Source organism: Alternaria arborescens (assembly GCF_004154835.1).
Source record: "Alternaria arborescens strain FERA 675 chromosome Unknown contig_87, whole genome shotgun sequence".
Taxonomy (NCBI): domain Eukaryota; kingdom Fungi; phylum Ascomycota; class Dothideomycetes; order Pleosporales; family Pleosporaceae; genus Alternaria; species Alternaria arborescens.
In genome coordinates this window covers 27,394-43,215 of record NW_021167942.1, presented here as the reverse complement: position 1 = coordinate 43,215, position 15,822 = coordinate 27,394, and the positions used below count along the sequence as shown (strand labels likewise).

The window sequence follows — 15,822 nt, the reverse complement described above, 5'->3', positions numbered from 1 at the left end:
GTAGCTTAGCCTGTTTTGGGTTAATTGTGGTTGGCTCTTGCCATGGAACCTCGCTCGGCGGATTTCTCCAATTTGGCATATGGGTACCCTATTCCTTCCTTAGGTATACTCGAACCAAGGCTGACGTCAAGCTTCTAGATCAATCTAATGCTACAATCTGTGGCATTATTCACTGAATCATCTGCTCCACGCCGATTTCGTCAGGCAATTTGTGGAAGTATGAATTGCATCAACGTATCATGCGCCCTCCTCTTCGGTCTTTACTTTGGATTACCGGATTGGAGAACACTAGGAAACGAAGGGCGCATTCTCATGGCGGTTGGGTTTGTGTCAGCCCTGCTAGCATGTGTGTCTGGCTTGATGCTGCCACGCCGCCCGGACGTCTTCTGGAAAGGAATCCTGGTCGATAGACGATTCACGACCTCCGCGTTTAACATCTTTTTCTTTTCTTGGTCTCTATCAGCGTTACGCAGCTTGTCGACAGAACAGTCGCCAAGGATATACAACCTTCCTCAGCTCAATCACACAATACGCGCGCTACCTCTTTTGCAGCGCTTCCAGGACTACAGATCGCTTCGAAACGACAGTCGCTCACTCTGGAAAGATCTGTTTTCTATCAATTGGCGACAACTGGTTGTACAACTGAGCATGACAATTTTTGGATCTATCATCAGCTTTACGCCTCAAATGATGCTTCTTGGCATTCTTAGGGCCATGGAGCGAGATCCTGGCGGCGAAAGCAGACTTTCCATCACTGCTCCATGGGTTCTCGGTCTAGGTATGAGCATCATTTGTACCGCTTTGATGGACACAGGAACTATTTGGGTCTCAAGTGTAAACTTGGGAGTCAAAATGCAGAAGCAACTCACCATGCTTCTCTTCGATAAGATGCTCCGTGGCATCTCCACGGGATTGGAAGAATACGACGATGAAGACGATTCCGGAATAGCAGATCTGACAAGTGTGAACGTCATTAGTCTTGTCACTCTGGACACGCAGCAGATTGCAAACTGTATTCGAGACGTCTATCGAGGTTATGAGGCTGTCATCAAGTTGATCATTTCTGGATGGTTCATTCAGCAGCTCATGGGCTGGGAAAGTTTGCTAGCTAGCATCGTCATGGTTGTGTTGCTCTTCTTCGGCAACGTACTTGTTGCAAAGCAACATGCGCGTGATCAGATCGGACTCATGGAGGAAAAAGATCTTCGAGTGGCTGCCCTCACGGACGCTCTCGGAGGAGTTCGTCAAATCAAACTGTCCGGAACCGAGCAAAATTGGTTGACATATATCTCACAGTTGCGAGAGAAAGAGTTGGCAAGTCTATGGGCAGTAAACCGATGGAACATGGCTTCGAGCGCAATCTGCACCATGACCCCAATCATGCTTTCTGTGCTTGTCATTTCGATACATGTATACGTTACTGGACAGCTGAAGGCATCAACAGCTTTTACAAGTTTGTCTATCTTGGGCTCCATCAACAACACACTAGGAGCTATTCCGCAACTGCAAACCGGTTGGATACGCGCCTTGAACAGTTTGAGGCGGCTCGAAGACTACCTCTATGCACCTGACAAATGCTTTCCCTCGACTGATGACGACGAAATTAGTTTCCAGAATGCGACTCTTTGCTGGCATGGATCAAGTCCGGATGTGTTTTCCCTCAGAGATGTGACCTTATCTTTTCCCCGGGGCGATATAAGTATCATCGAAGGGCCCAGCGGATCTGGAAAGAGCTTGTTGTTGGCCGCAGTTCTTAGCGAGTGCGAATTGGTTGCTGGTAGCGTCACAAAACCCTCTGTCGCCACCCATGCGCCAACAACCGCAGGACGCTCTTGGTCTCTGAATTCGTCTATCGCGTACGTCGGACAGGCTCCTTGGATTGAAGCTGGTACAATCATGGACAACATTACTTTTGGCTTCCCGATGCAAGCAAGGCGTTTTAGTACGGTACTTCATGCTTGTGCTCTCGAAACAGATCTAGCAGCTTTGAAGGATGGCGACCAGACCGAAATTGGACCGCACGGAGTGAACCTGAGCGGTGGACAACGCTTACGCATCACACTTGCACGCGCCCTCTATTCTCCCGCCGCTATCCTAGTTCTGGATGATATCTTCAGCGCTATTGACGCCCACACAGCTCTTCATATAGCGCAGAACGTTCTAGGCGGCTCCCTTATCCAAGGTCGTACTGTTATCTTGGCCTCACACCATCCTTCTCTCTACATGCCCTACGCAGACTATATCGTATCGCTATCCAGTGGAGGCCAGTACGAATGCAGGTTCACAGAACGTTGTGGCCTCACCAAGCCACAGGAAACTGTTTACACGACAAACGAGATGATACCGAGACGTCGTCGTGCATCAACTAAGACGGCTGCATCAAGACATGCTCGCAAACCTTCTGTCTTTTCGGTGGCTTCCATTGAGCCATTCCCAATGACTGAGTGTACAGATGCCACGGAAGTTTACCGATATGTCGAAGAAGAGCAAGAACAAACCTCTGGATCGCAACACAAGACCTTGATACAGTATTTGCAGTCCATAGAACATGCTTGGTATCTCCCTCTTGCGTTACTAGCTTATGCGAGCTACGTGGGTATGCTCGTAGGACAGGTATGTCACGCCGTCCGATAAAGATTACATTGAGACTGATGCACAATAGTCATGGTGGATCGCCCGTTGGGTACAACAGGACGAACGAACGACCCACAACTCACCCAATCCAGGTCGTGAGAACGAAACCAGCCTTGTATGGTACCTGAGTGTATATGTCACACTCGCAATAACGTCGTGTGTCTTCGGTATAGGCCAGAACTATTTAACGTACTGTTGTGCGTTGAATGCATCAAGACGTCTATTCGACATGCTTTTGAATGCCGTCCTGCGTGCGCCAATGGACTTTACCGAACGGAATCCACTGGGCCGGATAATGAATCGTTTCACAAGCGATACAGCCATCCTCGATGAACAGATTGGTCAAATCATCGGCGGCGCCTTGACAAGCGCCTTGGTGTTGCTTTCTATTTTCGGAGTGAGCATTACCGTCAGCAGATGGATACTACCCATGTCAATTCCGATGCTTCTGTTGTGCGCATACAGTGCTAACCAGTTCCTCCGAGTGGCTCGCAAACTGAAGCATCTTGACAACATAAGCCGAAGTCCAGTCCTGGAGGGCTTTTGCTCTACGATGGATGGATTGCCCACTATCCGGTCTATGCTGCTGCAAGAAAGATACACGACTAAGTTTGCAACCCTGGTAGACGACAACACACGAGCGCTTTTGAACCTTTGGCTTATCAACTCTTGGTTTGGATGTCGCATGGCGTTGATTGGGTCAGCTTTCGTCACCATGGCTAGCCTGGTTATCGTCTTAATGCCCGGTACCACAGTCGCCATGACAGGCTTCGCACTAGGATTCTTGATCCGCTACACAGACAACATCTGTACATTTGTTCGAAACTTTGGTAGTCTTGAGCTTGCACTCACTAGCACCAGTCGCGTCATTGAGTATACGAATATTCCTAGCGAGAACTATAGTGGCGGGCGCGTGCCACCTGCGGCCTGGCCGGAAGAGGGTCGTGTTCGCATTTCCAACCTGGTCATTCGGCACGCACCCCATCTGCCTCCTGCACTGAATCAGATCAGTTTTGAAATCGGACCTAATGAACGGGTGGGGGTTGTCGGTCGCACGGGTGCAGGGAAGTCAACCCTCGCCATGGCCTTCTTTCGTATACTTGAGGCAGAACAGGGCTCCATCACTCTTGACGGCATGGACATAGCGGACGTGGCTCTACAGCAGCTTCGCCAGCGTCTTTCGATAATCACGCAGGACCCGCACCTCTTCCCCGGTACTGTACGCTCAAACCTGGATCCTTTTGGTACTCATGACGATACGGATCTTCTTCACGCTTTGGGCCGAGTTCACTGGCCCGGCTCGGATGATTGGTTCAGCGAACAAGCTGATATGGTGTCTGGTTCGGGACTATTTTCAGATGCTGATTCCGTCGTCCCTAGCCTCCAACACGCGACGTCGATCCAGGGTCCCTCACTACTCTACCAACCCATTCTCGATGGGGGAGAGAACCTCTCTCAAGGTCAACGTCAACAACTTAGTCTTGCGCGCGCTATTGTAGATCGCTCGAAGCTTCTCATTCTCGACGAAGCAACATCTTCCATGGATCCCGACACGGATGCGTCGATTCAAAAGTCCATACGTGAACTCTCCACTTGTGGATTTGCATCTATGCTTGTTATCGCGCATCGCATAAGCACGGTCATGGACTTTGATAAGATCATCGTTTTAGACAAAGGAGTTGTCGTGGAGTCGGGTAGTCCTGAAGATTTGCTAAGGCTTCCTGGAGGATATTTTAGAGGTCTAGTTGAAAATTCTAAAGGGACGGATGAATAGCTTTGATTGGAAAAGATAGTATCTGAAGACGGGATGGCTCAAAGTACGATAATGCAAGGATTCGCACGAGGATGCGATCCACTGTTTGGTGATAGAAGGCAGATCGAGCGCTGGTAGCTTGCCGAAGAGTAATTGGGCGTTCTAGGTCACAAAAGCATGCGTAGTAATAGAAGAATATCCTCCTCTTCGACACCAAGGAGTGCAATGCAGTCCCGTCACGCGGTTGGGGCTAATCACATTCAATCACGCAAAATGATCACTCAAACACCCAAATCCACAAGACAAACCTCTCATATTCTTACACATATATTCTCGCACCATCTGGTACTTTAGCTTTTCGCGCACCACTATGTATCGCCCGCCCAATGGGTATCATGCATACCCCCCAGATCCATAACCCATGCTATGCCTTGTCCTGTGTAAAACACTCCAGAAGAGGAGAAAAAAAAGACAAAACGCCCTCGCTATGCATACAAGTGTTTTATATGATACAACCCTCGGACCTCAGACGGACAAGTAACCATGGAGAGACCACACGGAACAAGGGACCGTCCTAATCCGACAACTCAATAGCGTCGTCCTCGGTAGCCCCCGGTTTCTCGTTGCCGGCTAGACCCTCGCTACCACCATCTTCTTCTTCCTCATCATCATCGTCATCCTCATCTTCCTCATCAAAAGACTCTAGCTCCTCCTCGACCTCGTGCTCGTCCTCATCAACCTCCTCTTCGTCAAGCTCAGAGTCCTCATCATAATCAAGCAACTCTTCATCTTCCTCGCCATCATCGAGCATCTCAGAATCCGCGTCTTGCTCTGCTTCTTGATCGTAGTACTCTTCCTTTTGCTCATGTTGCTGCTTGGAGAGACAAGTAGTATACTGAGCACCAGGATACGAGTCCGTAGTACCAAAGTGGTTGTTGTACGACTCAAGTTCATCATCTTCTTGATCAGTCATAATAGCGTTGTTGTCGATTAGAAGAGAATCCCCATTGACAGCCTGGAAATTGCTGGCTGACATGAAATCACCAGTGTACTGTTCTTGCTTGAAGCCCATCGGCTGGGTCTTCGCCTGTTGATTGTACGAGACCTGCGTCGGTATCGGCGAAGAGATATCCAGAGGCTCTGTACTAGCAGGTCGAGTGCTAGCAGGTGACTTGCTAAGACCCTGTTCAATCCTGTAGGCACGAACGGCTTCTGCACCCTGGCCGTAGAGGTGGCGGGGTACAAAGCGGCTCGCGCGATCCCAGTACGCTGGACGGCTCTTTGTCGAGGTGCTGGTGCGGAGCGTATTACCGTACGTAGATGTACCGTATGTAGAGTGCTGGCTTTGCGATGCAGAGAGGCCAAGGTTAGGTACACTACGACTCCAGTCGTGTTGGACGTTTGACGCAGAGGCGGAGGCAGACGTGAGACCCCTAGCTCGTGCGATGAGCTGGCTGGCATTACCATCAAAAGATTCCCTTCGATACATGGACCTGCTAGGGGTAAACGAAGGTGGTGGCATCTCGGCCTTTGAGTTTGCCAGCGTCTGCCGGGCCCTTGCAATGAGACTGCTTGTCGAATCATGGAATGAAGACCGTCCGTTGAAAGATACTGCGCCGTTGAAGGACTGAGTAGGTGATACTGAGGATGCTGACCTTCTGAAAGACTCCTTGATGGCTTCGACACGAGCACGCTGCTCCTCAAGCATAGTCTTCGGTGCGGACTGCTCCTGGTGCTCTGGCGCAGGAGAATCCGGTGATAGCTTGGGTCGCTTGGATTCGATCAGTTTTGGCTTTTCTTCGTCCGATGAGCCAAAGTCAAAACTGCGCTTGCGGTGCTTGCTTGGATCGATGCCTCTAGCCCGTAGCCTGAACCAATCAGTCTCGGTTCGGTCTACGGGTGCATTTGCAACTGCTTGTTGATAGGCGTGCGAGTACGCGGAAATCGATGTGCTAGCGTTGCTTGTGTTCTTGTCGAATGTAGCCTCAGGAGCCGTGTTGTTGGCCGGCGTTGGTGCCGGTTTAGTCGGGCTTACACCATTTGTCTCGGAAGCTTGAGCCTGGTGACGTTCTTGGGTTCGCTTGGCACGCCGACTGTTCTGGGGAGCCACAGATTGCTTCCAAGACGATCGTCCTTCTGGTGGCACCACTGTTGAGGCCTTACCGTTCGAGACCACCGGTTGTACTGGTGCAGGCGTGTCTGCAAGTTGCTCTTCTCCCCCAACCTCTACCTTCGCTCGCTGTTCCTTCAATCGTTTCCTCCTCTCCCGTGCCTTTTGCAGCCGTCTCTTCTTCTCTGCCGCTGCCATCATCTTGGCCAAACCTGCTCGCTTCAACTCTTCCAAGTATTTTTCGTACTTCCGGTCTACCATCGCCACCCTCTTCTCCATTTCTACCGTCATCATAGCCACCCTGGCCATGTTCATGATATCGTTCTCGACAAACTGCATTATCAATCCTTCCTGTGGGTTAAACATTACATCCGCCGTGAGCGCATGCAACGCTGCGTCCTTCTCCCGTATCCGTGCTGCGTGCGCCTCCTCCTCTTGTAGTTTACGTTGCCTTGCCTGTCGTGCCAACTCTTCTTGCTGTTCGCGGGCTTTTCGCTCTCGCTCCGCCTGCGCTTGTCGTTGTTGTGCAGCGGCAGCCTCCGCCGCCTCCTGCTGTCGCCTCTGCTCTGCTTCTTTCGCCTGCTTCGCCTGTTGTGCTTCCCGTACGCGCTGGCGTGCCTCGTCCTCCTTTCGTTGCTTCTCAGCAGCTTCCTGTTTCGCCTGCTCCGCCTTCTTTATTTCCTCGTCTTGTGAAGATGTCTCAGCTGGCGGTGGTGATCCAGCAGGAGTGAAGGAAAATCCTTCCTGTCGTAGTCCATTTGCAGGGGTGGAATTGAATGACGATCCAGTAAAGTTGAAAGCGGAAGCAAGCTTAGGCGTAGTTGTAGGGGCTGATACTGCGGGTTCAGGGACAGAAGCTTCTGGTTGAGTTTGAGGTTTAAGTTGTGAGGGTGCGAACGATCCGGACATGAACGGATTTGCAGGAGTTGGAGGTGTCGTAGACTGAGGCTGTGAGGCGTTGCTCTTCAAAAAAGGGTTCGCGGGGGTCGTTGATGTTGTTGACTCTGACTGCGTAGCATTGTTGAACTTGAGAAATGGGTTTGCAGCAGTCTGTCGTGTAGATTCCGACTGCGCAGTGTTGTTCTTCAGGAAAGGGTTCCCTGGCGATGTCGAAGGAGGAAATGGATTGACGTTCTTTTGCAGGAATGGGTTGGGCTTCGCTTCCGCAGGTTGCGCGAATTGGATGTTGTTCTTTGAAGGATCGAAGAGGCCAGGCTGGATTGCTTTCGCAAACGGATTTGGAGATGTTGTAGAAGCGCCATTAGGCTGGAAGGGAGACGCGGCCGGATTGTAGCCAAAGTTGCCGACGGAAGATTTCGTCTCCATAGCCTGTTGCTTGAAGACGTTGGTCGTCTCCGGAACGAACAGCGAAGATTGGTCATCCATCTGCTGAGCTTGCGCAGTAGACAAACCACCCTTCTTGGCCTCCTGGACGGTCAAGCCTGCAATAACAGCTGACAATGGGCGGCCACATCGCTTTACCTCGACAATCGTTTCGGAGAAGAACTGAGGCTTGACATCGGCTTTCGGAAGCACGTCAGCTTTTCGGTTGAAGTTCTTTTGCTTGATATCCATAAAAGTACGGCCTTCCTCGTTGACCTCGAACACGAAGCCGTGCGCCTCACAAAACTCCACGGCTTCTTTTTCGGTATCCATACCAAGAACTTCCCTCAGCTTGTCCGTTGTCCAAAACTCGACGGGGACTTGATGCCTGTACAGACCGACCCGATAACAACGCCATACTACATCAAGCACAACGTGGCGGACCCTATTGAAAGATATAGCCGCAGCACATGCCATGAGATATGACACCCTTGGCGACTTGACCAGATCCCAGAATCGCTTCCAGTTGGACTGGCACTGCACGAAGCTCTTGTAGTTGTTATGAATGATGATGGTTTTGAGGAGGCGGAAGATCTCTAAAGCGGTCTGCACTCGTGGGTTGTTTCGTAGGTCGCTAGGTAGACGATGGAGTTCATTCTCAAGCTGGGTACTGGCGTAGATGGGGGCTAGAATCAGTCGGTATGCCCAGAATTCGGCTTCGCATTCTGATATGATGTTGGCCCGTCGGTTGTCCGCATATCGCTCTTTAAGTGAGATGAGCGTCTGGTTCAGCTGCTCGACGTCTTGTTGATGCGAGTAATCGTCCTTTGTACTCCGTGCCATGTGGTGGGCCGAAAGCATATAGAACCGGGCGCTGTACTCGAGGGATGTGAGCAGTATGGCGATGTCGGCTCTGTTTTCGATGCGTTGCGTCCGGAGATCTTTTCGAATGGCTCGCGTGCGGTCCCAGAGCCATGAGTGAAGGAATTGGAAGTCATCTTCATCTAGGCGTCCGTACAAGTATTTGAGGGTTCTCTGCAGAAATTAAATCACGAACATGTATAGACTGCTGCTAACTTACCAAGCAAGTTGGCGGCGACCGAATCTCCGAGACCAGCTCCACGTCCATGCCTGCCGCTGAGCGTGCATATGCCTTGACCATGCGCGACTCGTCTGCGATGCGTTGACTACGGGACGGTAGGTGTTGGGTCTCGGGTGTACATTCTGGCGCCTTGACATCCAGTTCGACTATGCGACGCACGCGCTCGTATTCTGGACACATCTCCTGGCACAAGCCGTACAGCTTGACGGAATCGACCAGACGCATTTGGCCCTCTGGGTTCATCAGGCCGTCGCGAATGAACTTTTCGCGTATCTTGGGGCGCTCCGCTTTAATCTATGACTGTCAGTACTGAACAGCTGCGGAGATATCCATAGTCCTTACGTGTTGTAGTCGCTTCTGGTATTCGTGGGGCGCAAACGATGGCGTGCTCGACGCGCCGAAGTGGCTTGTATTAGAAGAGTTCCTATAAGAGTCATGTTAGAGTAGGCCGCGAGCGGCCGTGGGAGGCCCTCGTCTGGTATGCATCGCAACGATGGCGGTGGTGTAGTATGCTCCTGGTGACGGCGCCATCGGTCCGCCCGCGCCCTGTGCTAAGGTCAGAGTGGGTATGCAGACTTACGAATTGCTGTGGTTGTTCTTCGCATCCGCGCTCCGTCCTCGTCCCTGTCCGGGTGTGTATAGGCCTTGCGCCGGTCGCTCCTCGTTTTGCGCATTGTTTCTACCGCGCGCGCGATTGGCATTGAAATTGTTGCCGCCTTTTGGACCGCGTCCCCGATCGCCTCCGCCGCCATTCTTTCCGCCTCGTGGTGTCGCCATGGTCGCGACTCTGTCACGAAAGGTGTTAGTTCGCGATCAATCCACGTCAACGTCACGGCCGGTGTGCATGCGACAAAGAGGTTTGGTGCGGGCGAGCGTTTGGCAGTCGTGATTTGGGCTGCTTGGCCGAGTCGGGTTGGATGCGACTGGCGGTTGCTGCTGAATGCAACAAAGGCCCATGAATGTCGCGAACAAGAGAAGCCGTGAGCTCAGAGCCCGGGCCCGTGACGCGGTCGGGCGCCTTGGCATACGTGTGGCTGGAGCCCCGAGTCTCCGCCCTTAGTTTCACACTTCCGCCTGCAACTCTCTCCTCAGCGCCACTTCACCCGGAACTTCACGCATAGCATCCATGTCTTTGATTCGATATCTTGATTCGATATCTAACATACCCGAAATACTGTTCATAACCATGTTTTGTGTCCACATGTCTTTCCCACCACTCATTTACCGTTGCATGGCTATCGACCACCCACACAAGCTGGCCATCTCCCCACATCCTCTTCCATAAAGACCAACTACCCCAAGCTTTTGTACAACGCCTTCTAGCAAGAACAGTCCCAAACCTAGGAAACTCGCCTGGTATCCAATTATCTCCTCCACTAGGCAGCCATGAACTTTTGTACCGGCGTCGTTGCAATGCAGTCGTGAGCGTCGTGAGCGGCGTGACGTCGTATGGGGTATATTGCAAGACGCGGGCGATCGAGAAAGGTAAAGCCAAGAAAAACGCACCGAAACATGTTCCAGCGAGTGTGCCGAAGCATCCAGCATGGCAGGGTACCAAGTCGCTGTGCTGGAACAGAAGCTCAATAGACGTGGCAGCAATACAAGACGAGAAGGAGAACGTTACATTCGTGAGTCGTTTCGAGGACATGACAACTAGCAACAAAAGGACCAAGACACAATCATGTAGGCAAATGCGACAGATGCACGCTAAGTCGCAAGCAGTTAATAGAGAGAAGCTTCTGGTTGACAGCTGATGCTGTTCACAGTAGGTAAACCATCGAAGAATCGCGGGACAAACACGTCATGATAAACAGGAAATCCAGCGCTGCTTTCGAACGTTGAAATTTCAGCTTGAGGATGGTAGGCTGGGAACATGGAGAACGGCTGCTCGTATCCAGATGTGGTCGCTGGGATTATGTCGGATCGGCGGACACCCTGTTGGGGCTGTGGGATATGATGGTAACTTGGAAGACCGTTTGGGTACTGCATTGATTTGTCGTAATCAAAGTTACTGTGGCATGAAAACCGACCCTGGTACGGTACATGGTCGGCCAGCTTGACGTCCAAATCCATGTTGTCGCCCACGTGACAAGCGTGCATCGACTGACCAAAGGAAGAGTTGAGTGTTGTGGAGCTGCCCACATGCATGTGTTGTAGGTGCGGAGCTGGATCTCCATGACTTGGAGCTTGCGCCTGTTGTCGCGGCTCTCGAACCTGTCCCTCTATTCGCACATGCGACTCGGTTGCGGTGTTGTCGACCCCGGTGTCGTGGCCAGATTCGTGGGCGTCATACGCTGTTCTTGATGCTGGCCTTGTCCTGGTCTGTCGAACACGCTTCCTAGGGGCGGGAGCCTGCCGTGGTGGTCTCGTAAGTGGCTGCCAGGTCACATGTATGCCTATACCAGGATCCCGATTGTTTGTACCTTCATAGAGGGTATACCTCGCAAAATGTTCCTGGTATGATAGTGCGATGTCGAAAAGATTCGGTATGATGTCGCCCAGAGCTCGCCCTTGCATCCTCTCACTAAACGCAGAACCTTTGGACGAGGAGAACTGATCCGGTGGTGTTGTTTCTACGGCATAGTGCGCTGCATTCCTGAGCCTGGTGACCCAGTCCATGTTACGCTTGCCCACGTCGATATTGCGGTGCTGGAGCATGAGATCGACTGCTAATGTCAAGAGTCCTGTAAAGAGTTAGTTGGCATCCGATCGCGAACAGGAATGACAGCTTACCATCTTTGTCCAGGTGAGAGGGCTCTTCATAGGGCACATCCCGGGGCCACCAAGGTGGGGTACATTTCTGAGGCTGTTCATTAGGCAACTTCTTGTGATATGGGCCGAACCGGGTCAAACGCTTCGGCTCCAGTAGCTTGACCCAAGCCGTGACGATAGGCCGTACTGGCTTCATGGTAAGTTCGTCCAGCCGTTTTCGGAAGAAGCGCTTGAGCTCTTTCACGTCGCCAATGTAGAAGGTGTGAGACTTTGCGGCTGGCACACTGACATCTCTGTCGTCGCATTGTTCGTCATTCCCGTCGTCGCTAGGCTGCCGAGCCACGGTTCGACTCAGGCGTCCTCTTGCTTGTGACCGAGTTCTCTTACGCTTCTTAGTCTGGCGTTCTCTCAACAGAGCTGGACCAATTAGCGAAGGGAACTTTCAGAGCAAGCACTCGATCTTACCCGGTACCTGGGATACGATAGACTGGCAGACTGGCGTCGCAACAGCCCTAGGCGATTCTGCCGGATGGGGAGGTTCCTGCAACTGTGCTGGGCCGTTGAATAGATGTTCGAAGCCGGGGATTGGCTTAAAGACGCGCTCTTCACGACCGTCAGGCGAGATGACCTTCCAACAGCCGATGGGTGTCGGGATGGCGACAGCCTCCTCTGGTTCGTCCTGCTTGACGGTGGCTTCGATAGCTTGCGAGGATATTGCCTGAAGGCGTCAGCATATATGCCCATCGTTATTACCGATTATACCAGGCGTATGCCGGTCCCGGTTGTTTGGGTCACGGCAGCCGCTAAATGTGGCGCCATCCGCTGGAAGCGCAGGAGCGAGCCGAAACCTTATCAACTCCCCGAGACATGAAAAAGAAACAACACTCACAGACGACTTCCCAAACTCATCGCCACCATGAACCATCGCCCAAGAGTCTGCCCCACGTCGGTCACCCGTCATGGCAGCGCCATCGCTCGTCTGCATCGGCTGCCGGTCCCTGGCGGGAGGGGCCGATGGGTCCACGGGCCGGAACTTCGCCATGCAGGTGGGTAATTATGGAGTTGCAGCTAACAGAGCCCACGAACTACTCGATGGAACGCCTCTACTAATATAAGAGCATATATCGTCGTCCTGTGGCGCTCGAGAAGAACAAAAAAGTAAGGACAGGCTGCCCATTAGTCAGTCGAATCCTATACCAAGCGGAAACCACCTCATTGGAGCAACAATCGAGGCGAAATGAATGGTCAAGATCGGGATGATCGAGACGTGACTCGCTGAGCATGGTCCTGAGCTGCGCACACTTCGCTTAACATCTTGCGCTGGAATTGCTTACCGGAAAGAGCCAGATCCGGGCCAGATCCAACTTTTGGACGAACGAAAGATGCCCCTCTTCTTATTGCAGATCCGGGATAAGTCTGCGCTCGGTGTTGGGTTCAGTTATATCGCGAAGGTGTCACTACATCTACCATCGAAGAGACTCGACTAGTCACGATCTTCCTAGCGACTCCGAAGGTGTTTGGACGAGGTACCAGTAGCTATTTGGGGGAAGCTAGTTGCGCGACCAGGGGCGGGCGGTACTCCAGTCTGACTGGTTTTTGCGAATATTGTCCGCGCCGAAGTTGTGAACCTAAGCAGAGCCGCAGTATCTAGTGTAAAAAAGCAACGAATGAGCCCTCAATGGAACAACGATAATAGGACCGAATATATTGACCAGGCTCTCAGGTTATGAAGCAGGCCTCACTTCATTATAACAAGCCGTAGATCTGTCGACTCCTATCTCCTGCACACTGCACCTACCCTCACACGCATACATTCAGCGACGACAGGCGTCTTGACCTCTTCAAGCAAACACATAGAACACGTCGCATGGAACGCCTGTCCGCGGACAATGGACCAAGGGCTATAGTAGCCGTTGAGCGACAGGAGGCGTCGACCTGGGAGTCTGGATTAGGGCTTGTGGAGGTGTCTCTTGCGTCTTCCCACTCCCCCGAATGTACGCCGTAACTCTATTCAGAGACTCTGCGCTCCCATTGAGTAAACGTCGAATTGGAAAAGTGACCAGTTGCGGGACGGACAGGGATCCTGACGTTGTTCCGCATGAGTGTATACACACTAGTGCTGAAGCCTGTTCCGCGGAGTATACAGAGTCCTCGTGATCGATCCCATCTGAATGATGCCAATCTACGATTAGTAGTTCTGAACAGAAACCCTTTGAGAGATGATCACACGCTCGCCATCGCAGTAGACACAATTACATCAACGCCAGACTTCGCGCCCATATTGGTAGCAGCTGCAGCTTTCTCGACCCCACGTATACACATCCCACGCAAGCCATCAAGCTAGTCCACACTGCGATGAAATCTACGATGGTGTCTCGCCCAGGGCCAGAAGCCGTTTAGGCATCCAGATACCCCACGGCTTGCATCTATCCCTGTGATTGCCCTCACTGTTCTACTTTCGCTTACCACATTGCCGCCAGTCATAGCACGAATGTACAGCACGAGGCTTGCGCATCACATGTGGCAAGAGCGCTAAACAGATGTACCCGCGTCCCCGAACCACAGGAACAAAGCCCTCAAACAGCCGAAGGGTCTTCATCCTTACGACACTGCGTCCATTCTAGCGCCACGGGCTGCATCTAAACGAAGTACACAAGAATTCTTCACGGAATCCTTTCGATCTCGGTCAGGCCCGCGCGCGTCCATCCGCTTACCAGGCTATTGGCGAGAGATTGAAATCAATCTGGCTCGATACGTTTGATCGATACGATTTCATGCGAGTTGGCACAAGACAAGTTAGACAGGTTTTCCATCTCGCTAGTTATTTGCGCACAGTTGCTATACGTGATGGACTGATCTCTGCAGATTGCCGCACGATGCGTCTACCCTTCTGCTGTTTCACTCTCATCATGTGAAGACACTGACTCACAGACAACAATTCGTCGTGTCCACACGGCTTGCCCCTGAGCTCATGTCGTATCGAAGACCCAGACCCGGAACCCAGACTTCTTCCGCGCTACACTGGAATAGCATAGCGGAGATAACGTGCCACATCGTCGCACCACTTCTACCAAGACGGCTACGGGCCGCTAGCCTACAACTAAACCTACACTAGACGCATAACAGAACCATGCTCGAATACTGACCTGGACCTCGTAGCCAGTCACGCCACTGATCCTTCCTCACTAAGATCCGGCATATATGCGCCACTACGTAGAAGCGGAAGGTGATGTACTTTGTCAAAGGAAGCCGTGACACGCTGGTCTATACCACGGCGTCTCTGCCTCTCGTGTCAGCAAGGTAGCAAACGTCGCTTACACAAAGCCTCTGCACAACGCTTCGACGTCAAAAGATCGCCTGGGATTCCTTATTTGCACCAATTGACACCGATTATGAACGCCATGCTCTCGTGACGAGGACGCACGGGTACCGTAACGTGCCGCGAGATCCCTCCCATGTAGACGCCTATTGGGTCGGTAATCTTTCTCCAACGTGCGTTTCTGCGATGGCTATCTAGATGCTGAATAAGAGTGCATGACGTTCACCGCTAGATGACGATACACTGCGGCAACGGGGTTCGGAAAGCGTGGACGATGAAACGTTTGCTCCGATGTTCAAGTAACCATGCTGCCAAAGATAGACACAATGGAATGGCGATCACCTGACTATGATCGTTCATTTCGTATCTGTCGTGGGAGGAGCGCCTAGGCACTGCTTTCACCGCTGCGCTTGGCAACCTCGATTCATGTCCAGAATCTCTGTCGGGTAACGGCCGCTGTAGGATGCCAGTCGCATCTCAGATTCCTTCCAGTCATCTCACCTCACCATCCGATTACAACGGCCGCTGTAACCCTTGCGGAAAGAAAGTTGATCCTTCCGAATTTTCTCCCGGGGAATTGATACCCGATACCACGAGAAGACTTGGCTAGAAGCAAATGACCAGCCAAGGTCCTGCTTCTCAACATATCCAACATGATAGATGTGGATATCGTACACACGGTCATGATATCTCCTTCCTCTCACGCGATGGAGGATGATATACCCACTAGGGCCGAGTGTTGTTTTGTGGCTTATCAACCGTTTATGCATAGCTTGACGCGTGATATCACATTTAGACAATCTTAAGATCCCACAAGACCCACGAAGACACCAAACCATCTCTAGTCTTCTTGGAAGTGGTGACGCCTG

At 51.9% G+C, this 15,822-nt stretch overlaps 3 protein-coding genes across 3 annotated transcripts; 1 reads left to right on the top strand and 2 right to left on the bottom strand.

The window, feature by feature from the left end:
- Window positions 1–852: 852 nt before the first annotated feature.
- AA0111_g12570 (ATP-dependent bile acid permease) lies at window positions 853–4,408 on the top strand (the record flags this gene model as incomplete). Its single annotated transcript, XM_028646566.1, has 2 exons — window positions 853–2,613; window positions 2,663–4,408. 2 exons carry the CDS (start codon window positions 853–855, stop codon window positions 4,406–4,408), a joined length of 3,507 nt encoding a protein of 1,168 aa, XP_028499838.1.
- A 553-nt stretch (window positions 4,409–4,961) lies between these two features.
- Window positions 4,962–9,699, bottom strand: AA0111_g12569 (hypothetical protein; the record flags this gene model as incomplete). The annotated part of the gene is made up of 4 exons (XM_028646564.1): window positions 4,962–8,855; window positions 8,902–9,216; window positions 9,265–9,346; window positions 9,503–9,699. The coding sequence occupies 4 exons, from the start codon at window positions 9,697–9,699 to the stop codon at window positions 4,962–4,964; spliced, it is 4,488 nt and encodes a 1,495-aa protein (XP_028499836.1).
- Window positions 9,700–10,644: 945 nt separating this feature from the next.
- On the bottom strand, window positions 10,645–12,676 carry AA0111_g12568 (hypothetical protein; the record flags this gene model as incomplete). The annotated part of the gene is made up of 4 exons (XM_028646563.1): window positions 10,645–11,606; window positions 11,656–12,051; window positions 12,100–12,352; window positions 12,524–12,676. 4 exons carry the CDS (start codon window positions 12,674–12,676, stop codon window positions 10,645–10,647), a joined length of 1,764 nt encoding a protein of 587 aa, XP_028499837.1.
- Between the last annotated feature and the right edge of the window lie 3,146 nt (window positions 12,677–15,822).